Source organism: Suncus etruscus, chromosome 15 (genome assembly GCF_024139225.1).
Source record: "Suncus etruscus isolate mSunEtr1 chromosome 15, mSunEtr1.pri.cur, whole genome shotgun sequence".
Lineage (NCBI taxonomy): Eukaryota > Metazoa > Chordata > Mammalia > Eulipotyphla > Soricidae > Suncus > Suncus etruscus.
The window spans coordinates 72453810-72478916 of NC_064862.1; the positions used below are offsets into that span (position 1 = coordinate 72453810).

At 54.3% G+C, this 25107-nt stretch overlaps 1 protein-coding gene and 1 non-coding gene across 2 annotated transcripts in view; both read right to left on the minus strand.

Moving 5' to 3' along the window:
- Positions 1-1601: 1601 nt before the first annotated feature.
- LOC126031489 (U2 spliceosomal RNA) lies at positions 1602-1793 on the minus strand. The gene has a single exon (XR_007503348.1). It is a non-coding gene; the product is annotated as a U2 spliceosomal RNA (small nuclear RNA).
- A 379-nt stretch (positions 1794-2172) lies between these two features.
- The window catches only part of GTF2IRD1 (GTF2I repeat domain containing 1), a 51250-nt gene continuing 28315 nt past the window's right edge, over positions 2173-25107 (minus strand). The window contains exons 9-27 of the mRNA XM_049789506.1: positions 22944-23127; positions 21589-21614; positions 20976-21075; positions 20507-20538; positions 19740-19820; positions 19300-19389; positions 19099-19146; positions 17986-18051; positions 17050-17233; positions 16474-16523; positions 16292-16348; positions 15223-15306; positions 14447-14630; positions 13992-14020; positions 8652-8729; positions 7841-8033; positions 4890-4927; positions 3933-4072; positions 2173-2420 (exon numbers count right to left, since the gene is read on the minus strand). Of these exons, the coding sequence (XP_049645463.1) occupies positions 2352-2420; positions 3933-4072; positions 4890-4927; positions 7841-8033; positions 8652-8729; positions 13992-14020; positions 14447-14630; positions 15223-15306; positions 16292-16348; positions 16474-16523; positions 17050-17233; positions 17986-18051; positions 19099-19146; positions 19300-19389; positions 19740-19820; positions 20507-20538; positions 20976-21075; positions 21589-21614; positions 22944-23127 (1733 nt within the window). The 3' untranslated portion in view covers positions 2173-2351. The remainder of the gene's footprint in view (positions 2421-3932; positions 4073-4889; positions 4928-7840; positions 8034-8651; positions 8730-13991; positions 14021-14446; positions 14631-15222; positions 15307-16291; positions 16349-16473; positions 16524-17049; positions 17234-17985; positions 18052-19098; positions 19147-19299; positions 19390-19739; positions 19821-20506; positions 20539-20975; positions 21076-21588; positions 21615-22943; positions 23128-25107) is intronic.

Here is a 25107-nt window from a genome sequence, read left to right on the forward strand (position 1 = left end):
GGAGGCGGGGGCGGGGGCCCTTTCCAGATCCAGCAGGGGAGGTTCGCAGGCCCTGGAAGTGCCACCCCTGCTGCTGGTGGAGCCCCAGACGCTGATCCAGAGGCGCCAGGTGGGCTCAAGAACAGCAAGGCCCACCTGCCCGGACCATGTCATAGGCAGGAACCGGCACCCAATACCCTGGGATGGAGAAGTGGAATAAGTTCAGTCTAGGTGGTGCCCAGCTGGGCTAGAGGGCACGGAAGGCCCCTGGGCAGCTGGGCTAGATTTTCTGAGCAGTGCAAGGGGTCAACCTCTACTGACCCCCAGGAAAAAGGGACAGAGCCTGAGGAGTGGACCAGGGTGGGGTGAGAACTCTGGTCACTGGGCTGTGGGAACTGCAGACAGGGGCATGCTTTGCTCCTGTGCCCGGGGTGGGGGGGATACTGTGGGGGTGCCAAGCCAAGCTGGCTTCTTTGGCTTGCCAGGAAGCAGCGTCTGACCTTCTGTGGCTTGGGCACTGGCACACCCAGACAGAGCAACAGAAATGCCTACACAGGACCCAGGGCCAAGCTGTGAACCTGGGAGTATCCTTCAGATTTGGCTCCAGCTCAGTTCCCCCAACCCTAGCCTGCAGCTGGTCCAGTGTCCAACTCCACCAGGCCGGGCTGGCTACAGCCCTGCTGGGCACCGCCATACCTCCAGCAGTGCCAGCTCCTCCAGATGCAACACTGGTGGGGGTCCCCCTGACTATCATTCTCGCACTCCACCACAAAACCGGATTTGTCCAACTGTGCTTAGCTGGGGCATAACCTTGCCGGGAGTACAGGCCCAAGACCATGCCACACTGTGCCAGCCTTAACATCTGCAGATGCTCCAGTATCTGTACCCCAAACCTCCTTTGTTGTGTCATTAAGTTCTGTACAGATGGATGTGCATTTGTACATTTGTCTGTGAAGACTTGGCGCCTGAACTTGCTTGCTGTTGTTCTACTGACTGTGAACCGACCCTTCTGGGCACTTTCACCTTCACCCAAAAGAAATGGGGTGCTGCTGGGACACCTCTCGGCTCATCATAGCCTTCCACTGTGCTCCTCACAGGTCAACCCCATGCTGTTTTTTTTTGGGGGGGGAGGGGAGGCCACAGCAAGTGCCACTCAGAAATCACTTTTGTTTCCTATGGCTCTAGCCCCTATGTCTCCTTGTTTTTGTTTTTGGGCCACTCCCAGCAGCACTCAGTGGTTACTCCTAACTCTGTGCTCTGAAATAGCTCCTGGCCGGACCGGGAGACTATATGGGATGTGGGGGATTGAACCTGGGTCGGCTGCATGAAAGACAAATGCCCTACCCACTGTGCTATCACTCCGGTCCCCTTTTTGAGACCACACTCTGCAGGGCTTGGGAGCTGGGCACTGGCCCACAACCCCAGGGATCTTTTTTAGACTCAATTATGACCAGTCAATTAAGTCCTGGGGTTGTGTCGAAAACTTACCACCAGGGGCTGGAGTGAGTACAGCAGGTAGGACGTTTACCTTGTATGAGACTGACCTGGGATCGATTCCCAGCATCCCATATGTTATGTTCCCCTGAACCTGCCAGGAATAACTTCATTTTTTTTTTTTTTTTTTTTTGTGCATCATTCCTGTAAGTACTGCAATACCAGGTCGATACGTGAAGTGGACGGAGCAAGCTCCAATTCCAACTCCCTGCTCCAAATATCCATTTAATATAATGTCCTTGGATAGAGGACATGCCAGATACTAAACTGATAAGAACAGATCTTATCACTTGATCTTAGCCAAAAGGATGAGAAGCGATGCCAGGAATAATTTTTCAGTGCAGAGCCAGGAGTAATCCCTGAGAACCACCAGGTGTGGTCCAAAAACCAAAAAAAAAAAAAAAAAATCCCACCCATCTCTGCTGGCCCAAACTTCTCTGTTATCTTGTCTCCGGCCCTGAAATTCTGCAGCCACCATCTGGACTCAATACTCAAGGCTTCTGCTTAGTGACTGAGACCAACGCCATCCCCCCAATAATGCACAGCAGTTCCCTGATCCAGGAGATGGCTGGGCTCTGTGTCACTAGAGATCCCATATATGATCACCTGACCACAAGGTCAGAACCCCCACATGCCTCCTGACAAACCCCCCCAAACCCCCAAAGGCCCCCCACTTGACACTGTAGTCAAGACAATGTCTTTTTTTGTTGCTTTTTTTTTTTTTTTTTTTACTTATTTAAAAAGGCCTTGGTGGCAGGAATATAGTGTAAAAATCATTGGAAAAACTAAAAGGCATTGATACATATCCGCATATACACTTTGTACATAAATTACATCTCCTTTAGTCTTTCTGGCCGAGGTGGGACTCAGCTGAGGTCCTAGTAATTCAGGGCTCCCGGGAGCTGCACGTTGAGGCCGGTATAGTCCACCATGTACATGGGCCACTGCTAGAGAGAGGGGACAGACGCCAGTTAGGATGCTAGGGGACAAAGAAGGGCACCGGGACACCTAGTTCTTTTTCCCCAGAGACTGCCTCGGTGCTAGAAGGCCCAGAGAGGGTCAGTGACAGGTCCCAGGACACATAGCATCCTATAGCCAAGTTGGAGCCTTCCCAGCTAGATCCCGAAGTGGAGAAAGAGTGGCAGAGGACAGACGTCAGCTCTCAGACTTTGCCTCCTTCCAAGTCTCATGCCAAAGAACCTGGAACTCCAACTTTTGGGTTCAGCAAGTAATTATTATTTTTTTTTTTTTCTTTTGGTTTTTGGGTCACACCTGGCAGGGCTCAGGGGTTACTCCTGGCTCTGCACTTAGAAATTATTCCTGGCATCACTTCTCAGCCTTTTGGCTAAGATCAAGTGTTTTGTTTGTTTGTTTGCTTTGGTTTTTGGGTCACACCCGGCAGCGCTCAGGGGTTACTCCTGGCTCTATGCTCAGAAATCACTTCTAGGGCCCGGAGAGATAGCACAGTGGCGTTTGCCTTGCAAGCAGCCGATCCAGGACCAAAGATGGTTGGTTTGAATCCCGGTGTCCCCATATGGTCCCCCATGCCTGCCAGGAGCTATTTCTGAGCAGATAGCCAGGAGTAACCCCTGAGCACTGCCGGGAATGGCCCAAAAACCAAAAAAAAAAAAAAAAAAAAAAAAAGAAGAAAAAAAAAAAAGAAATCACTTCTGGCAGGCTTAGGGGACCATATGGGATGCCGGGATTCAAACCACCAACCTTCTGCATGAAAGGCAAATGCCTTACCTCCATGCTATCTCTCTGGCCCCAAGTGATCTATTCTTATAGCTCCTGGCAGGCTCTGGGGACCATATGGGATACTGTGATTCAAACCACCATCCTTCTGCATGCAAGGCAAATGTCCTACCTCCATGCTATCTCTCCAGCCCCTCAGCAAGTAATTAATATGGGCAAGGATTAGAGCAAAGTGGGGAGGGTGCTTGACTTGCACACAGCTAACCCAGGTTCGATTCCTGGCATCCCATATGGTCCCTCGAGCATAGCCAGGAGTGATTCCTAGGCACAGAGCCAGGAGTAACTCCTGAGCACCGCCAGTGTAACCCAAAAATCAACACAAAAATATTTCCAAAAAGTGTGTGTCCAAGGCAAGCAGCCTGCCTGGGTAGGAGGGACAACAAGTCCAAGGACCGAGGAGCAAGCTTTTCACCCCACTAAATTTCAGGGGCCATTGGACTCAGAGCCTATCTACAATACAGATAACTTGCATACCTTTCAGGGCTATGAGGAACAGAGATGGGCCTGTCTAGGCAGGTCCCCTCTTGGGGCTTCGTTGTGACTTGTGCCTAGCACTTGGGGGCACTGAAGATCAGGGCACTGTCCCATGGGTGTCTGCAAACCCCCATCCCCTTGTGTTTTCCAGGACCCCAAAGTCAGGAGCCAGAGGGAAGGGCCTGGGGGTGGGGCAAAGGTCAAAGGGGAGTCATGACGGGGAGCGTTACCACAAGTGACAACTGGTTGGTGGAGGTCGCAGACTCTGGGTTGGAGGAGGATGAGGAAGATGAGGAGGAGGAGGAGGAGGAAGCAGAGTGCCCTTCCGACGCCCGCTTCCGCTTCCGCTTGGGGGCGCTATTGTCTTTGGCTGGGGAGAGAAGAGGTGTTGTCACAGGCTTGAGGGTCCTAATGCCCCCAAGTAGCCTGTGCTTGGGGCATGAAGAGTGTCCCCCTCAGTCTTCCAGGCACAGCCGGGCAGCTCTGGCCCAGACCCCTGGCCTGAACCTCCCCCTGATCCAGATCCCTTAGCCTGCTTGATGGGCTCACAGCAGCTCAGGGCCCCCTGGAAACCCCCCCAGAGTGGCCCTGGGGAAGTTTTCCCTCTATTCAGTTTCAGCTCATAAAGGTGCTGAGGTTGAGATGCAGTACAGGGGGTATGGAATGGCACCTGCCTGGCACACTGTCAAAATCCAGCTTGATCCCAGCATTGTACAGGCTTCCCTGGGCTCTGCCAGGAGTGATCTGGAGCATAGAGCACCACTCGGTGTGGTCCCAAAATAATACACAGTGCTGCCTGATCATGGGGCTTCCTAACCCAGCCCAGGGGTTCAGGTCCCAGCTCCCTATTGGGCAAATGTTAGCAAAGGGCCGGTGCAGGAGTGTGCCCTATGAATAAAGGGGGCTGGGGGACAACATGATCACCCCACTGAATATGGCTCTGCTTTCCCCACCCATGATGCTTCTAAGACCCTATTAAGTTGTTATTTTTGACAGCACTACCCCTGGAGTGCTGGGGCCCTCGGGATGCCAGGTCAAGGCCGGGGCCTCCCACACACTGGCTTTATGCTCTGTCTCACCCTCAGCCTCAGGATCCTATGTGACACGCCCCCTGCCCTGTCTGCAGACCTCTGGGACACTGGGCCTGCATGAGGTTGTGGGTGCAAGAGCGGGTGTAGCCAACTCACCAGGCACCTTGGGGTCGCTGCAGATCTCAGCGAAGGGCCTGCAAGAAGGTCATGGCAGTGAGAAAACTGGCTCTCCTCAGCCTGCACCCCATTCCTAGGAGATGGGAAGATAGCAGGGCCACCCCGGTAGAGATGTGTTCACTGACAGCAGCCACACTGGACCCAGGAAATGGAAACCTCCCCCTCGAGAGTGTGTTATGTGTTTGTATTTGAGTGTACTTGTGTGAATGTCTGTGGTGTGTGCCTGTGAGTGTAGGGCACGTCTGTAAATGTGTGTTTATCTATGTGCAACTGTGATTGTGTGTATATGGTTGAGTATGTCTGTCTGTCTATATATGTTTGTATGTCTGTGTGTCTGGGTACAGCAGAACTGCCCTGGGGTGACTGGCAGCGGAATGTATATCTTTCTAGTGGGGAGGATGTCTCTTTCTTGGGGTGAAGTGGGATATCTTCCTAGGGAGATGAAGTATCTTTATGGGGGTTCAGGTATCTCTTTTGTTTGCTTTTGGGCCATACGCAGCAGTGCTCAGGGGTCATTCCTGGCATGCACTCAGGAATCACTCCTGGCAGGCTTGGGGGACCCTATGGGATGCCAGGGATCGGACCCAGTCAGCCGAGAGTAAGGTAAACACCTTTCCTGGTGTGCTATCACTCTGGCCCCAAGTTGCGGTATCTTTCTAGGGGGATGGGGTATCTTTTCCACCCAGAGCATTCTCTGCATTTCCCAGCATGCTGTGTGGATTGTTTTTGAACCAAAAATAGAGCTGTGGGCCAGAATGTCTGGCTCAGTAGTGGGGGAAGTGCCTCACTGGGGGTTGGGGTGGCTGCGACACACTTGGATGAGACAGGGTGGAGCACAGAGACTCCTGAAAATAGTCAAATAAACTTGTATTTCAAAACAGAGCTGAGATGGCTGTGGTGATGGCGGTCTGGGAATGTGGGAGCTGGTAGTTCTTCAGGGTTTTGTCTATTTTTGTCTAGATTATTCTTCTGTATTTTGGGGCTATACCTGGCGGTACTCAGGGATCACTCCTGGCTGGCTCAGGGAAGCATATGTGGTGTCAGAGATCGAACCTAGGTTGGCCATGTGCAAGATAAATCAATGCCCTTTCCACTGTCCTATCTCTATCCTTCCCCAGTATATTTTTTATTTCTTTAAGGTCACAACTGGTGGGGGGTGGAGTGATAGCACAGTGATAGGGCATCTGCCTTGCATGCAGATGACCCAGGTTCGATCTCCAACATCCTACATGGTCCCCCCCACCCACACCACCCCGAGCCTGCCAAAAGTGATTTCTGAGTGCAGAGCCAGGAGTAAGGCCTGAGCGTGGCTGGGTATGATCCAGAAAAAAAAGAAAGGAAAAAAAGTCACAACTGGTGATGCTCAGGAGTCATTCCTGACAGGCTCAGGGGACTGTATGGGATGCTGGGGATAAAATCCAGGTAGCTAGGGGCTGGAGAGATAGCATGGAGGTAGAGTGTTTGCCTTGCATGCAAAGGTCGGTGGTTCAAATCCCAGCATCCCTTATGGTCCCCGAGCCTGCCAGGAGTGATTTCTGAGCATAGAGCCAGGAGTAACCCCTGAGCGCTGCCGGGTGTGACCCAAAACCCAAAATAAAACAAAAATCCAGGTAGCTAATTGCAAGCCAAATGCCCTCTTCTCCTGAGACTCCAGGACTCTCTCCCCAGTATTTTACTAGGTTAAAGGGGCCAGGAAGATGATTCAGGGGTCAGTGAGACAAGCTCAACTCCTGGTATTTACTGTCTGGTCCCATGAGCACAGCTGGGGAAGCCCCAGCACTTGTGGACCCCTTTAGCACAGTTGGTGCCCCCATCAATAATAGAAATAAGATAAAATGGGAAAAGATCTATGAGATGGCCAGATAAAGTCAAATGTAATTAAAATTAAAATAAAATAGGTAAAAAAAAATAAAGTAGGTATTTGCCTGTAAGAGCCAACCTGGGTTCGATCTCTGACACCAATCGGGTGCCCTGCCAGGAGTGACCCCTGAGCAACACTAGGTGTGGTCCCCAAACCAAAACAGGAGGGCCAGAAGGTGTTTGCCTTCTATGCAGCTGACTTGAGTTCAAGCCCCAACATCCCCTATGGCTCCTGAGCCCCATCAGGAGTGATCCCTAAGCACAGAGCCAGGAGTAAATCTTGGGGTTGCCCCCAAACCAACCAAACAGTAAGAGCCTCAGGAGACAGTCAGTGTTGGAGCAAGGCTTTGGAGGAAGCAGCCCTGCTTTGATCCCAGCACCACAGGGTTCCCCGAGAATTGCTGGGTACTCCGCCACCCCGTAAACCAGGCTGAGGTGGCACCCAGGGTTGGATTTGGGCCATGAGTACTATAACCCCCAAGTCCACCTACCCCCAAATGTGCTGGCGTCCAATGGTGGGACCTGAGCGGTACAGGGGTAGAGGGGATCTGGGTTGGATCAGAGCCCTCAGAGACCCCTACAGCCCCGCACCCCACCCACCATACAGAGACTTATGAGAGCAGTGGCCACCCACAGCAGAATGCTGAGGGGGCCTGATGACATCCGGATACTTCCGTCACTCCACAGTCTGTCCAACCCAACCCAGCAAGTGCACCTGCCCTAGGCAGTGTCCTCAGGGCCATGTACTGGGGCTCCCCTACAGAAGAGCAGTACTGTGTTATGTTGTGCTACTGTGCTGTACTCTGCATGTGTGTTGTGTGTGGTATAGTATATATGTATAGTACATGATCTTGTGTATGTGAATTGTTTATGGCATCATATATGTATATTGTGCAAGTATGTGTTATGGGTATGGATTATATATCTCTGGCTGTGTGTGGTGTGTGTGTACATGTTGTATTTGACTGATGTGACTGTGTCTATAATATAACTGTATTGTATATGGCTGTGTCATGTGTGACTGTTGTTTGCCATGTGTGACTGTGCCATGTAGCATGTTGCATCCTCACTGTAGCTGGTTGACGACCACCATGCGCACGTGCTCCCGGGCCTTCAGGATCTTCTCCAGCCGGTGGATGTCGTAGGTGTTGGGGTTCCGGAAGGGGATGTCGTCAGGTAGCCCCATGACTTCCACAGCGTCTGGGCTGTCCCGGATGAGTTTGTAAGGGACTAGCACAGGTCGGTTGAGGCCCAGGGCCTCACCTAGAGGAACAGAGTGAAGGGAGGAGTGAGGGTAACATACCCCTGGGCCCCACTCGGAGCCAGCAATGCCCAGATAAGTTCCACCATCTACCATATAGAGTCACCTGTCCACCTACCCATGCCACCCATCCATCATTCATTTATCCATCCTTCACCCACCCATCCATTGCCATCTCTGCTATGGCACAAAGCATAGACCACAATCCTAAAGTGAGGTCCGAGGAGCACATGACTCGAAGGTGGGTCTTGCCTGTGCTAGGCCAAGTTCAATCCCTGGCACTGCTTTGTTCTCTGAGCACCCCTGGCTATGGCCCTGCTGGCTCTCAGCACCCCTGGACCCGAGCAGCACCAAGCTGCCAAATGCAAGCACTGAAATGGTCCTCACAGCTGGACCCATTATCCAGGAGTGGTGGTCCACCCCCTGGATGCAACATGATCCCCCCCAAACCTAAACTCTACAAGGAGCAGACATAGGTGTGTGCATGAGGTTGGCATGTGATAATGGAGTATGTGGCAGCTGCGACTACTTCGCTCAGCCCCATCCAAGATTGAGGGCCAGTCTGGCGTCCCTCCTTCATGTGGGGCTCACACTCCCTCCGAACAGGCCCCAGCACTGACCATATTTCTCGTTGAAGAGCTCCTTCACTTGCTCCCGGAGAATCACTTTCTCCCCCAGCCGGTTGGCATCATCTTCATCTATGGAGGCAAGACATGAGTTGAGGGTGGCGCCAGTCCAGGCTGGACTAGCCATTCCCCCTGTGGCTGCCCAGACTGCCAGATGCCCAGCCTGTCTGGCCTTGACTCTAATGTCTATCCATTCTGCCATCTGTCTATCACTCATGGCTATACATCCACTTCCACCTGTCTACCCACCTACCATCTACCCACTTGTCTGTCCATTCACTCACATTCCATTCGTTTATCTGTCTATCTGTCCATCCCCCAGTCTCCCTGTTCAGTGGCCAGGCCTACTGTGTTCTGAACACTCACAACCTGGAAGGGGTGTCTGGTCACAGTCCCCACCCTGAAGCATTAACATAGACACCTCCAAGGACAAGTACCCAAAGCAGGAAGTGGTGCTCACCTCCACTTTGGCTAACCTGGTTGGGGGGGGGGGTGTGTGTCCTGGAAAGGCGGATGCTTTCCCATCAGCTCCTACCCTGGCCCAGTTCTTCTGCCCTCGAAATCGAATGCAGGCTCTGCTCTGGGGAGGGGTCTTCCACATGGGGGGGGGCCGAGGGTTACAATGGCTCCAAGGTAGTGCTTATAATGAAGAGTTTGGGGGGGGGGGCACTCCACAAGGATTGACCTGGGCCCAGCTCCAGAAAGGTCCTGCACCTCTCCAACCCTCTGTGTGTGTGTTCCCCAACCTCAGGTCTGGGTGAGGAGGGGGAGCAGAAGAGAGCCCAGGAACTCACTGCACTGCCTTTATTCCCCCGCACCCCAATTTCACAAAGCTGCCCTGGAGACCTGTCAGTTTCCCTGAACCTGGATTGTGCAGGCAATCCACAGGGGGCTGACCTGCAACATTCCAGAAAATTCTCCATCTAAAAAGGCTAGCGAGGGCTCAATGTGTAATGCACAATCACATACGTGTACGTTTGGGTAAATGAGTGTGTCCAAGTGTGAGTGTGATCTCCCTGTACCCTGTAACACCTAGATGTGTGTGGGGGCCAGCATGGAAAGTCTTCAATGAGGCCATCCTGGCCCCACAAACTACATGAACGTCTGTGAATGCCAGCCTCTCCCTCCTGGGTCTCCCAGCACCTTTACCAGCCCAAGCCCTTCCAGCCTCTCCTGCACCCCAGAGAAAGGCCCAGGCGGATCCCGTCCTGGGTGGTCCCCGCTGGGCAAAAGATTCCAGGAAGGTTTTCTGGTATGCTGAAGAAGAATCTGAACCTCTGCCCCCACCCTCCTGGGGTGCCCCACCTAACACCTGCGAGGAATTGGAGCCTGGGACCAGCCATGAAGTTGGGGGGCAACTCTGGGGGGCCTGGCATCACATCTGGCTGCCTGGCCGGGAAGAAAGGAGGCAGTGAGCCAAGGTGGGGGGGGTGCTGGCAGCACTGCCCACCCTGGGGCCCCCACCCTGCCTCGCAGATGCCAGCGCCGGGGGCCTCGTTCCCAGGAAGCGCAGAGATAATTAGGCGGGGAAGTGTGGCTGGCTGGAAGGGGGCTATCTTTAGAAACCCAGGAAGGAGGTTTTATTTTGGGCTCAAGTGCGGGAGAGCTGGAGGGGGAACTTGTGGGGGGAGCCTTGGCAGGCGGCCCAGCACTGTGACCTTCAGGCCGGAAGGGCCAGTTAACTGGTTATAAGTGTCAGACATGGCCTGACAGGGACCCCCAGAGGGCGAAGATTAAAGAGAGAGTTCTGGAACAAATGGGGGTGTGTGTGCCAGACCCACCTAGGACTAAGACCTGGCTGTGGGTGTCCAGGGGCTGTGGGGGGCCCTCCACATGGCAGCACAGGCTTGGGCCCCTCTTGTTCCTCATGAGGGAAGGTTTGGCTTGGCTGACATGGGCCACTCAGACACAAAAAGAGCAGCCCTATTTGGGACCCTCCGAAGGGGACTGAGGCCCAGGGCCCCCCTGCAACTTGGTTTTGGAATTTCCCTATGGGAAGTTTTGGCAGAGGTCAAGGTAAGGGCTGTCTGTCTTCCCAGGGGTTACATGTCATCTAGCCTAGGGGCCCCTGGTGTGAAGTGGCTGCTCAGGGGTCTCAGGAAGGCAATTCATGACTTTCCAAGCCTTTCAAACAAAACAAAAAAACCCACCGCTATTGGAAAATGGTTCTAGAATGTTCCGCAGTTTCTTGCTCCCTCTGACATCACCCTGAAAGACTGCTCTGCTCTCTTCTGAGGTTTCACAGTTCCTGACTCAGTCCATCTGACAGAGGATCCTTTGCTGCACTCCCAGATACCCCATCTCCCATGCCACTTCTCAGCCCATCCTCAAGCCCTCAAGATCCCCTGGAGGTTGTGGGGGTCCAGGCAGACCCTGCCTTGTGCCCCAAATGTCATTCAGGCCCACAAACCAGCCTTGGGCGTGGGCACCACCACTGCCCTTCTGGAATATTCCACCAGTGGTCACCTCTATAACCACAACTCTCCTGGCACCCACCCCATTTGTCCTAGAAGTCATCATGACAATTGTAACCCCAGGCAAATCCCACCTCCTCCCATTTCCATGATAAGAAAAACCCCAAGATTACAGGACAGGACTTGAGTCACCAGCTTCTTAGCCTTGGCCTCATTTGACAACCCCAGGGCTGGGGTGTAAAAGGTGGATGTTGGGAAACCAAAGAGGTGGGTTCAGTCTCCAATGCTAAGACTGTTTGCTTCCGGGGTCAGGGGTCACTCTTCAAAACCTGCTTTCCCTGGAAAGCAGAGGGGCAGCACTGGGTCTGGCTTCTGGGAGTGGCCTCCACTCTCCCTCCTCACCTCCTGTCATCTGCTGTGTACCCCTAGGATGGTGAGGCCCAGGAAGCTCCACTCCACCCCTTGTCTCTCCAAGGTCACTCCTGTGGCTATTCCATGTGGAGGTTCAAGTAGGCGAGTTTGATTCCACCCAAGACTCCCCTTCTTTTTGGGGAGGGGACACCAGCAGTGCCAGGGTTGACTCCTGGCTCTGCAATCAGGGATTACTTAAGTTTGGCTTGGGGGACCATATGGGGTGCCATGACTGAATCCAGGTTGGCCATGTACAAGGCAAGCAACCTCCCCTATTCTATCTCTACAGTTCCCCAAGCCTCCTCCTCCTCCTCTTTTTTTTTTTTTTGGGTTTTGGGCCACACCCGGCAATGCTCAGGGGTTACTCCTGGCTGTCTGCTCAGAAATACCTCCTGGCAGGCACGGGGACCATATGGGACACCGGGATTCAAACCAACCACCTTTGGTCCTGGATCAGCTGCTTGCAAGGCAAACGCCGCTGTGCTATCTCTCCGGGCCCCAAGCCTCCTCTTGTTTGTGGTGCATGGCTCGAACCCAGACCCTCACACAAGCAGGGCAAGTGCTCTACTATGAGCTACCCCCAATCCTAATCCAAAATGGGGTCACTGGGGCCGGCAAGGTGGCACTAGAGGTAAGGTGTCTGCCTTGCAAGCGCTAGCCAAGGAAGGATGGTGGTTTGATCCCATATGGTCCCCCCAAGCAAGGGGCAATTTCTGAGCGCTTAGTCAGGAGTAACCGCTGAGCATCAAATGAGTGTTTGTCCCCAGGGTACAAGGGAAAGTACTATTTATCATCAATGTCTTTGTTCTTCTTTTGGACCACACCCTACAGCTCTCAGGGATTACTCCTGTAATATAGTGCTGGGGGCACTATAGGGGGTGCCTGGAATAGAACCTGGGTTAACTGCCTGCAAGGCAAGCACCACCCACTGCTGTACCGTCTCTCTAGCCCCTGCCATCAGTGTCTTATTTAGCATATGAGCACTGTGTAGAGAGAGAGATAACAAGTTAGGTCTCTTCTGTGTTCCTGTTTGGCACAGAGCACAAACACAATTAGTGTTTGTTGGAGTCAGGGCTGTGCAGATAGTAAAAGGACTAATCAACATGCCCTGAGGAGTAATGACTAATGCACCAGACCAGAAGAGGGCAGCAAAGAGGCATCTACTGTGGAAGATGGTGAGGGTGGATAGGTTGGCCATTGGAGTTCAGGTCAGGGGTGGGGAGCTGATGGAAGAGCAAACCTTAGGTTCCAATCTAAACACATCATACACATGCTTTGTGACCCTGAACAAGTGCCTTAACCTCTCTGCACCAGCTCTTTGCTGGAAGACTGATCCAAGGGATCAAGCAGTGTTAAGGGAAGGGCCAGTTTCAGAGCTGTGTAGTGACTGAGCACTCCTCTGGGAGTACCTTACTACTGAGTCTTATATTTGGCAGTGCTCAGGGGGTGGTTTTAGTCCTGGCTTTGTGCTTAGGGGTCACTTGGAGGACCCTGTGGTGCTAGGACTGAACCTGGGCAGTGGCAGGCCCTGCATGAGCCTTATGGGAGCCTTCAACAGAAGGCACCCAACAATCCTCACCAGCTGCTGTTCCATGCCTGTCATGACAACCACAGCTTTTGGCTACTCTAAGCATTCCCTGACGGGTTGGTCCCTCCCCTCTTGGGAGTCCTCCTCCTGCTTTCCTCCCTGTCTCCCTGATCCTGGGGTTCTGTCCCAGGCAGGATATCGCTGTCTGGCTGTGGTCCCCATGTGGATAGACATTTTGATTCAAGTATGGCCCCTCCCCTAAGTGCCTGTCTCCGGGGATCATTCCAGAACAGGGAAACCCAAGGGGGCAGAGAACAGTCTTTGTGGCTCCCTCTGGCAGGATAGGCCAATTGGGGGGTGCACAGCATCCTCCCAGCCACTCACCTCCACTACCCATTGCTGCCACCCCTTTCCCCATGGACCTCATCTGTGGCTTATGTTGCCGGCTTTGCAGGTGGGAGCCCTAGATGCCAGCTTGGCTTCAGTGGGTATGAACCCCCCAAACCTTTCCATTCCCATCTTCCAGATGCAATGGAAGCTGTGCCTGGCCCTGGGTATGGGGCATTGTGGAGTGCTTAGGGTCCCCTCATGTGTGACTCAGTCTGTGGGAACAGGGCCAAGGCTGCCAGCACTGCCCCCCATTCAGGAGAAGCCCCCTGGTTGGGTGGCCAATGGTTTGAGTCGGGGAGACAGGGTATCCTTGGATACCAGGATGCCATTTTCAACACCTGGACGGCTCCCCGACCATCCACACAGACTGTGGGTCACCCACTGGATGGCTAAGTCACCCCAAGAAATGGTCTCCTTCAGGTGGACAGCAGTACAGTCCCCTATTTTGTTCCTCCCTGCAGGCTGATGGCTCTGGCCCTGCCTTCTTGATGTCCTGAGCCCCAAAACTGGTGTATGAGGGGGGGGGGAGTTTGGTGAATTTGGTGAGCTGGGCCCCACCACACAGGGATGCCCACAGCCAGCACCTCTTACCAGGTTTGGGGATGAGTCCCTGGAAAGGTCTGGAAGAGAAGCAGAGACAAGAGTCAATGGAGGGTTGAGATGGGGGGTGTGGGAAAACTTTCTCAGTACCTGTGTTTTTGGGTAGGGGTTTGGGGTTACACCCAGCAGTACTCAGGGGTTACTCCTGGCTCTGTGCTCAGGAATCACTCCTGGTGGTGCTTGAGGGACAAAAACTGATGCTGGGGATTGAACCTGGGTCAGGCATATGCAAGGCAAATGCCCTTCCTGCTGTGCTATGGGTCTGGGCCCAGAAGCTACATTGTGACTGGGCAGAGCAGGCCCTGGGACCTCTGTACCAGCACTCAGGGACCTATTATCCTGGGGTCCCTCCCTGTGGGGCTGCGGATACTCCAGATCAGAGGAGCAGCTGTGTGCCTGCTCAGGGACCCTTCCAGCCCTGCTCTTACCCCTGTCTGTCCTCGCACCTGGTGATCGTGAACTTGATCTTGTCAGCCACGGCCAGGATCCGCTCCAGGTTCTGGGAGCCAAAGGTACAGGGTTTCCGGAAGGGGATGCCGGGGGGAAGGCCCTCGATGATCACCGAGCCGGGGTTACTCTTGATGCGCTTGTAGGGTACCTGTACTGGGTACTTGATGCCCAGAGCTTCCCCTGCAGAGGGACGGGGGTATGAGTGTCATAAGGAGCTAAGATGGGCAGACATGGGGCACAGGGGAGGGTCCTAATAGTGTGATGGGCTATATTGGAGATAGTGGGTGCATACAGGAGTTGAGGGAGCCATGGATACAGCTGGAGGCAGGTTGGGCATCTGGGGGACTTGGGGGCCAGGGGGTAAACATCTGCTTCCGGTGGAACTGGATGGGGCCTTTCTTGGGTGCAGTGACCCCTTCCTCCTGGTGACCACTGTCCCCCACTGATCTAGGATTGTACACAGGCCCTGAGAAGCCAGGATGCCCTCAAACACTAACCCTGCTATGTGGGGTATCCTGTTCTACGCTTCTCATACACCCAGTTTCATTTTCCATGTCCATACTCTGACCTGCTGCTGATTAGTCTGTTTTGCAGATACTTAGTGGGTGTTTAGGGGGTTTCTAGCCAGCCTTGCAGCCTGGGTGGCAGGGCGGCAAGGGCAGGCCGTGCTTTATCAGGGCAAGTGTTACAGAAGTACCCAGGAGTATGTGCATCTGTGTGTACTTGTGCATGTGTGTGCGCATGCGTGTGTCGCAGGGCCGGCCTCACTCACCGTATTTCTTGTTGAACAGGTCCTGCACTTGCTCCCTTAGTGTGTTGGCAATGTCAATGCGGGAGAGCCTGGAGTCGTAATTCTCTGCAGAACACATAGAAATGGGAGGGTCAATAGAAAGGCGTCTTTGAAAGGAGATGATTTTCCTAAGGGGGTTGGGGGGGTTCCTCCTCTAGCTCCTTGGAGGGGCCTTTGGAGCTCTCCAGTACCAACCTCTTGGTGGAGTTACAGGTTTGGGGTGAGAGAAACGCCAGCTACAGTGGTGGGGCCTGAGAAGGAACAGGGCTGGTATACAGGGAGGTGGGATGGTAGAGGGGTGGGGACAGTGGGGATAGAGGCAGAGCTGGTAGGGGGAGGCCTGGAGCCTGCTGTGATTTTGTGCTCCCAGGAACCCAGGAAGGGGCAAAGAACAGCTGACCCCACCCCCAGCATTTTTGCAGAACCCCAGGGACTACCCAGGGCTAACTGGGTTCACCCACCAGGGTCTGCCAGGCTCACCCCAGCTGCCCCACACCCACATGGCTGTTCTAGCCGAGGGGTACCTGACTCACCAAGAGGTGGAGAAGAATTGGGGTTAAGGAGCCCCCTCACGGCCTGCCCTTCCTGCCTCCATATCTCACTCATGCCCCCCACCCCCGGCCCAGGCCCTGTCAGAACCTCCTTCCAATTTGTCTGGTGGTTGCTATGGGACCAAACCAGAGCTTCTTAAACCGAGGCAAGGGGCACTGAGGCACTGACAGTGGGGGTGTGAGGAATTAGGTGCAGGTGTGGGAACGCCCCTGCCACATGGGACAACAACCATGGCCCTACCTTGGGCCTGGCTGGGGCTCCCGCCATGGACCCTGGACTCAGCCGAGGAACAGGGTAAAATTTGTTTGGGGGCAAAGGAGTCTCAAACAGAGAAAGGTGAAGTCCAGCTCTGGGTCCCCTGTTGTTGCAGCATCAGGGCTGACTAGGGTCGGCAGGAAGCTGCCCACAAACCAGCAGCTGTACCCACCCCTAAAGTACCCCCTGCTGAAGCCTGGCCTCCAATCCAAGCAGGCCAGTAAGGGTGCTGGCCACATCATACCTTGGAACCCTTGTCTCTTCAGGCTCTCATCCACCATGGAATCGCCCGAATCTCTCTCTAGGAGGAGAAAAGTTGGGGTGAGCAGGTGGCCCTGGGGACACTGAGGGAAGGGGGCAAGGGTAGGACAAAGAAGTAGGAGGGGCAGGGATCACCCAGTACCTAGCACCCCCACCCCACGGCACCTTGGCTGTCCATGACAGGCTCCTTCATTCCGTCCGTCAGCAGCTCAGGCCTGCAAACAACAGCACGGAGTCACCCAGGCCCCGACAGCTTCATATCCGCAGCTATATACACAGGATCTGAAGCCATCTGGGCCTGGCCTTGCATGTGTGTTTGTGTGTAGTTACCGAGACCCTCCCTCTTGGTCCCAGGATCTGAGCAGTGCAGAGATAAATGGCAGGGAAGGGGTAAGGGAAGAAGGGAGCAAGGGAGACTGGTGCCAGGTCCCTCATGGTCCCCCCCCCCCCCCCGCCCAGATTCCCCACTATTTATAGGAGGGAGATATGCCACAAATGAGTAGGCTCCCAGCACCAGGGGGACCAGTACAGTGCTGGGAACCAGCCCTGAGCACCACCAAGGGCCCCCCACCAAAAGGGTCTCCTAGGTTGGAAAGAGGCTGGGCTCTGTTTTTGGTTTTGGGCCAGTCCTTGCAGTACTTGGGGGTTGCTCCTGGCTCTGTGTTCAGGGGGCCATAACAGGGTGCTGAAGATCGAACCCAGGTCAGGCTTGATTGAACCCAGCGCCCTTCCTGTGCCAACCTTTTGATGACAAAGCGGATGTTGTCACTAGCTTCCAGGATCTTGCGGAGTTTGGCGATGCCAAAGCAGTTGGGCCGGCGCAGCGCTATGCCCTCGGGCAGCCCCACCACGAAAAGCTCCTCAGGGTGCATCAGGAACTTGGAATAGGGCACCTTGACAGGCTCCGAGATGCCGATGGCCTTGGCTGTGGGAACAGTACCTGCCGTTAGCCCCAGCCTTGACCAGGGGTCCAGTACAATCCCCAACCCCCCACCCTGCAGCCACGAGACCCTGAGACCCAAAGGGTGGAAACCCAGCACTAGGTGACCTCCAGATCCAGTCTGGTGTGGTGCCTCCTGTCCCCACACAGCCAGAAGGATTCCCAGAAGCCACCCGACATGCAGATACCCCAGGGCCTATGCCCAGGGCACACTCAGGAGCAGGACACAGCTGACTTTGTGATGGGGGAATCTCCCTGCAGGGTTGGGAGTCTCCAAGATCACACCTGCTCAGATGACTAGGCAATGCTGGGGATGGTACCCAGGCCCCAGAGCAACACGGATTTATGGCTTTGGCTTGGTCACCCTCACACCACTCATGTGGACACCTCTTCTTCTGCTATCAAATGAGGCTGTGACGCAGGGGCTGGATCAGTTTTGGGGAGACCCATAACTTTCTATATCCTTCTCCCCATCCTCTGCAGCCTAGTCAGGTAAAGCCATGTGCGAGTGTGATGGAGGTATGGGAGAGCAGAGTACGGGGTGACTATCTGGGCCTGCCTCAGTTTCCCTGGGTGGCATGGCTGAAGGTGGGGAAGGGGCCCCTCTACACGTCATTCCCTTGATACAGATCCCTTTCTGTTCCTTGTCTGCGTGTCATGGGCAACAGGGGACTGGGCTCTAAGTACAAGGACCAGACTGGGGTGGGACCGAATTCGGGTGATTATGCCCCACTCACCATATCTCGTGTTGAACAACAGTTCCACCTGCTTCCGCAGCGGCCGGATCACATCGCCGTGGCTGTCTGCAAGGCCAAGGGCGCCTGCTGAGCCTGTGGGCTGCTCAGGTCCCTCCTCCGGGGCCTGGGGCCTCCCAGACAAGCCTGCAGCACCTGCTTGGGAACCCAGGCTGTGGGGACTGTCTGCCTGGGGTGCAAAGATGGATGATACTGGGGCTTTAGAACCGCCTTTCTATGAGGTCTCCCACTGGGGACCAGCTGGGCAAAGTGGGGGCTAAGCCTGCAATTGAGCAGACTACCATTAGGAGGCAGTGCACTCCATTCATTTTTGGGGTCCAACACTACTGTCTAGGATAGAATGAATGGAATAAGTCATTCCATTCATTCCAGGGGCTGGTGCCCCCAAGATGAAACAGGCCACTACCCCTGATTCCCTATGCTCCTCTAACTGAGCACTGTTCCTGGAAGTGGACATGATTGCTGACTCGGACCTACTTCTATACTTTCTGCCTTACACTAAAAAAAGCGGGGAGATGGGGCTGGAGCGATGTCGCAGCAATAGGGCGTTTGCCTTGCACGAGGCTGACCCAGTACGAACCGTGGTTTGATCTGGTGTCCCATATGGTCCCCCAAACCAGGAGCGATTTCTGAGCGCATAGTCAGGAGTCACCCCTGAGCATCACTGGGTGTAGCCCAAAAACAAAAACAAAAACAAAAACAAAATGGGGGGAAGGTAGGAGAGAGGTTGTGGCTACACCCAGCAAAACTAGGATCTGTTTCTCCCTAAGGATCTTTGGGGGTTCCTATAAGTGTTCAAGGTACCTGTGTTCCAGAGATCAAATTCAGGCTCCAGCAGGCCAAACATTTTACTTAGGCCATCTCCTGGGCCCAGGGTTTCTGGGTCATACCCAGCACTGCTCAAGGACTGCTCCACATTCTGTGCTCAGCAGTGCTCGGGGAAGGGGGGCTGTATGTGGTGCTGGGGATCAAACCCAGGTGGGCTATATTGAAGGCAAGGGCTTGACTCCTGTACTCTCTCTGCAGCCCTCCAGATTCAAATTTTGGGCAGGACAAAGGGGTACTAGGGTAAAGTGGGGGCCCCGTAGTGCTTACCCTCTACAGGTCGCTCCTCTGGTCGCAGGTCCTCACTAGGGCCTTTGTCTGAAAGAGGAGGGTGTTGGGAGTCAGGCTGCTCTTGCAGTGCCCAGCAACTTGGGGTCACAACTAGAGCCCGACTTAGGCGTGACAGTGCAGCGGTGGGGTGCCTTGCATACTGCCGACCTGGGTTCGACCCAGGTGGACCCCCAGTCTCACCTACTAGCACCTCCATCCCATAGCCGGAATCTTCCGAGGGCAAGTGGCCCGCCACCAAGTCCGTCATCTCTTCGGAGGAGGGCGATGGGTCTGGGGACAAACACCCTGATGGCATGAGCGGCCTCAGCCGCAATCCAGAGCAGGCCCCTGAGGTGGGGAGGGCACAGCAGGGCCACGGCAGGGAGCAGGCCAGGCACACACCCGTTTCACAGATTTGGAAACTGAGGCCCAGGAGGGGGCAAATTCACAGCCTATTCCTTCCCCTACCCTGGGGCTTGGCCAATCTGGGGTGAGCCAGGACACAGTACAGGCTGGGCCTCCAAGAATGTGATCCTGGCAGAGGGAAGCTGCCCGCTGCTCTCAGAACCCACAGAGACGTAGCCTGGACACCCTCTGGGCTGGACAGCTGCTGGGACACCCCCCTGCGTGTCCCTCCTTACCTGGTACAGTCACCTGAATGATATCTAGGTCCTCTGGCTCAATTTTGATGGGTCTCAGCATCCCCAGCTCCCCAGAGGGACCTGTGAGAAGGAAACGAGAGATTCCAAAATGTTCTCACCTGTGAGGTCCCCCAGAGTAGGATTGGAAGAGAGGGGTACCTGATAGGGCTCAGGGCTGACTCCTGGCTCTTTGCTCAGAAATCACTCCTGTCAAACTTGGGACTATATGGGATGCCAGGGATGGGACTCCAGTTGGCCATGTGCAAGGCAAATGCCTTCCCCACTTCACTATAGCTCTAGCCTCTCCACCCAAAGTATTATTCTACTTTGGACAGGAATGGCCCTCAGTCTGTGCTCAGGCCCTGTATTCCCATGAACCAGGTCACTGAGGGGCAACAGGACAGAGACAAACTGGGGAGAGGTGTGACCAGAATCTGAACCCCCTGAAGGTCACTGAGGCCTGAAGATGAATGGGACAAAGGTAGACAGGCCCGAGAGTGCTCTGGGCTCCCATGCTGAGCTTGTTCCTCCCAGGACAAGAGGACCCGCCCAGCCCTGATCAGTACATACACATGTGGGGCCCACTCTCACCCCCCCACAAACATATGCACATGGTCATCTGGAGACACATACATGGACACATATAAATTTGCCCTCACTTTGACATGCACACATACATGCACACAGGCCTGCTACCTCCAGAGGTTGTCCCATTTCTTGGACCCTTCCTCCCTTGGTCCCTCCCTTCCCACCCCATTTCCCCTCACCTGGCCCACAGTCCTCAGAGCTCTTGTCTAACCTGCAGGAGGGAATGAGGATGACAAGGTCAGCCAGGGCTAGGATCTCTCCAACACCCACTCCAACCCCAACCCCAACTCAAGAACATGCTTGAGCTTCTGCTCCCAGGTGACTGTCCCCCCCTTAGGAGCCCAAGTGGGTGTGGTCAATCCTGGCTTATGACTAGAGTTGCATGACTAGTGGCCTCAACCTCAAAGTGGCTGGTGGGGAGGGCAGCTGGTCAGGCCTGCAGTGTGGGGTTCAGTCAACATCCCCTTGTGCATAGATCACTGACAGGGCACCTGGATTGTAGGTAGGAGACCAGAAACAGGGATCCCCTTGAACCCAAGTGTGGGGCTGTGAACTCAATGCTGGGTGCAGCAGTACTGGTGGGCTGGACAAGGAAAGTAGGTTCTGCTGTCAGTGTGTTGGGGTTCTGGGGGACAGGGCAAGCCTTACCGAGCAGCCCCGGCCAGGTCCATGCGGGAGAGTTCGCCAGGGGAATCCTCGGGTGGACTGGGAGGCTCCAGCTTTGTGGGGTCTTTGGTAAATTTGTTCCCTGGTGGGAAGTGAAGGAGAGTTGGGGGCTGAAGGGTGAAGATCCTCCAGTATGCTTCCATCAAGGGAGGCTAGGGAGCTCCTGGGACACCCTCCCATGTGAGCTCCACCAGGATTAGGGAGGGTGAGCAAGGGGTCTGGGCCCAGAGGTACTCCCATTTCAGAAGTGAAAAGTGAGGCTTGGGGATGCCAGGCTGCCCAAACAATGGACACAGGCCTGCTGTTGTTGGCCCAAATAGGGCTCTAGGGACCAGAAGAAAAAAACCAGCATTTTGGGCACATGGGAAAGGAAACAGGAAACAGGGGAGGTCTTGGGCCATGGTCACACTGATGGGGCCAGATGGATTGGTCTGTCCACTGTGTACCCCTGTTCAGGGTTCCCCAAGCTGGGAGGGGGCAGTCAGCAGATGGGAGTCCGGGACTACACATTGAGACTCAGGACAATCAAGGCCCACTGTGGCACTGGCCTGCAACTGCACATTTCCTGGAGCCCCCGTGTGAAATTTTCACATACCTGTGAAAATTCGTTCATCAAACATCCTAGGAAGAGAGGAGAGAGAGCATGAGGGGATGCCAGTTTCTTGGTGATGGTCCCAAGGGAAGTCTGGAACCAGGCTGGCCACACACGGCAATAGGGGGGGACATGGCCCCATTGGTCATAGTGCTTTAGACCAGTTTTCCCAACAGGCCGAGGCATTCAGAATATAAACAAATCAATAAAAGTTTAGCTTTGGGGCCACACCCAGTAGTGCTCAGTGCTGACCTCTGGCTACATACTGAAGGATCATTCCTGACAGTGCACAGGGGACCACATGGGATGCCGGGGATGGAACTCAGGTCAGTCATGTTCAAGATAAATACCCTCCTTGATGTACTATCTCTCCGGCCCTGATACTGACCATCTAAAGCCAAATCTCAACATCTTTCTGACTGTGGCTTCTTCCAATTGTGTTCCCAGGGGCCAGAGCAAACCATGGCAAGGAGGGTGTTTGCCTTGCATCTCGCTGATCTAGGTTCCATCACCGGTATCCCATAGGTCTCCTGAGCACTGCCAGGAGTGATGTCTGAGTGCAGAGCTAGGAATAAGCCTTAAGGACCGATGGTGTACCCCCAAAACAAAAACAGAAATTAAAAAAGTCCTGAAGCGGGGCCGGGCGGTGGCGCTAAAGGTAAAGTGCCTGCCTTGCCTGTGCTAGCCTTGGACGGACCGCGGTTCGATCCCCCGTGTCCCATATGGTCCCCCAAGCCAGGAGCAACTTCTGAGCACATAGCCAGGAGTAACCCCTGAGCGTTACCGGGTGTGGCCCAAAAAACAAAAACAAAAACAAAAAAAAAGTCCTGAAGCAAAAATTTCAAACTTGGGTCAGACATTCACTCACCCCTATGTCAGTTTATCCATTCACCCCTATGTCTTCTCTTTCCTGTCCTCTGTTTACTCAGAACACAGGAAGACTAGGATGACCACCACACACACCAGAGGTCAGGTTGGGGTAGGATAGGAATCTCATTGTAACCATGAGGGGAAAGCCAGATAGCAATGTCTGCTGGAGGTAAGTGCCCCATCCCCAAAATCCAAGAAGGCACCTGTACCCCACCCTGCACAGATACCCTGGGGGGTCTGCATAGGTGCTGAGCTCCACTGCCTCCCCTTGACTGCAAATACTCAGATACCCCCAAGGGAGAAAAATCAATCCAACCAACAATTTACCCTATGTCCTTCAGCCAGGGCCCATGCCCTATCCTTCACCCACCCCTGAAAGGCAGCCACTGTCTACCAGTCCCCCCTACTTGAGAAGGCCCAGATGTCCCCCTCACCAGTCACCTCTGCACCCCAACGCCCACCCTGGCCAGGCTAAACCAAGCTGTTACCTCTTGATAATAAAGTGGATGCCGTGTCGCTCCTCCAAAATCCGCTTCAGCTTTGGGACCCCATAAGTGCAGGGCCTCTTGAAGGGGATCTTGTCGGGAATGCCCACGATCTCCACTGCTTCGGGGTCACACGCGATCTTCCGGTATGGCACCGGGACCATGTGGTCCAGGCCCAGAGCTTCCGCTGCAAGACCAGGCCAGGATGAGTGCCCTGATGAGTCACCCCATCCCTCCTCTGTAGCACCAGAGATAGAGGGTCCTGCAAAGACCCCCTCATGTCCACAAACTGTTCTAACAAGTTGCCCACCAAGGGGTGAGGAGAGAGATACATGGGGGAAGGCACTGTCCTGCAGGCAGTTGACCCATCAATCTCAGACTTCACAGTCCCCAAAGCACTGCCAGGAGCAACTACCTTCCATTCTGGACACAGAGCAAGGTGTGGCCAACCCACCTCCACTGCCCACAGGGGCTCGGATGATAGAGCTTGTGACCTAAGTTCGAGTCTGGCAGGGCACCTACCCGCCCACCCATAGAACCACGGGTGATCCCAGGTGAACCTCTGAGTGCTTCACAACCGAGCCTGAACATCACCCAGAGTCACTAGAGACCCTATAAAAAAATGAGAGACCTGGCCAGAGCGATAGCACAGTGGAGAGGGTGTTCGCCTTGCACACGGCCAACGTTGGTTCAATCCCTGGCAACTCATATGGTCCCCCGAGCCTGTCAGGGAGTAATTTCTGAGCGCTGCTGGGTGTGGCCCCAAAACAAAAACAATTCAGATCAACAAAGATCTATTCTCAATGATTGTTCTCTCTCCTGAAGTTCTTGTTTTGTTTTGTTTTTTGTTTTTGGGCCACACCCGTTTGACGCTCAGGGGTTACTTCTGGCTATGCGCTCAGAAATCGCCTCTGGCTTGGGGGGACCATATGGGACGCTGGGGGATTGAACTGTGGTCCGTCCTACGCTAGCGCTTGCAAGGTAGACACCTTACCTCTAGCGCCACCTTCCCGGCCCTCTCCTGAAGTTCTTTTTTTTTTTTTTTTTTGATTTTTGGGCCACACCCGGTAATGCTCAGGGGTTACTCCTGGCTATGTGCTCAGAAGTTGCTCCTGGCTTGGGGGACTATATGGGACACCGGGGGATCGAACCGCGGTCTGTCCAAGGCTAGCGCAGGCAAGGCAGGCACCTTACCTTTAGCGCCACCGCCCGGCCCCTCTCCTGAAGTTCTTAACTTCCAAATCTGAGAATCTCCTGGGCTGTGGTTGGTGCCTATAGAGCTTCTGTGCTATCAGGCTCACTGAGCTTAAGAGATTTCTGTGTAACTTTCCCTTTAGATTTCCTTCTTTGGCCCAGTCCTGTCTGTGTCCCGGTCCTACCTAGACAGAGCCAGTGACCCCCCCCCCCCCCTGCACAGTCCTCCCTCTATGCTGCAGACACAAAGGAAACCATGAATGGCTGCTCACTATAGGAACATGGTTGCTGCTTAGCTCGAAGATATGTGTGTGTGTGCGTGTGTGTACATGGGGCTGGGGACATGGATGGAGGACATGTGACAGCTGCTGCCATTTCCATGTTTCCATTTGTCAAGGAGCAAGATGCAACTTTACAGAGTGGCTGCTTGAGCCGCCAACACAGTCCTGGGGCTGGAGGGTTCCACGGCTAGGCCCATCCTGGTGATGTGCAGTGACAGGGCTGCAGGAGCAATGCTGGGGTGCAGAGGGGCTGTGGTACATCTTGCTGGAGCATCACTCTTGGCCACCATGCACCTTGGAGTAAGTCCTCTACTGGGGCCCCAGGGATGCCTCGGACTGTGACTGACTCAGCCAGACCTCAAGCCTACATTTCCTTTCCTCTTTTTTTTTTTTTTTTTTTTTTTTGAGGGGGTGCTGGACCACACCTAGAGGTGCTTAGGGGTTACTCCTGGCAGGCTCAGGCGACTATATGGGATGCTGGGGATCAAATTGGGTCAGCCACATACAAGGCAAGCACCCTCCCTGTGCTATCACTCAGGCCCCTGATCTGAGTTTTGATCATTCCATTTGCTTTGGTGCTGTCACAAGCAATAGGAGGTAAATTAGTTTATGTCTGCAAGGGGGTAGGGTAGAGTGGTAGGTGGAGAACTGGAGACACTTACTGGTAAAGGGAAGGTCACACTGATGGTGGG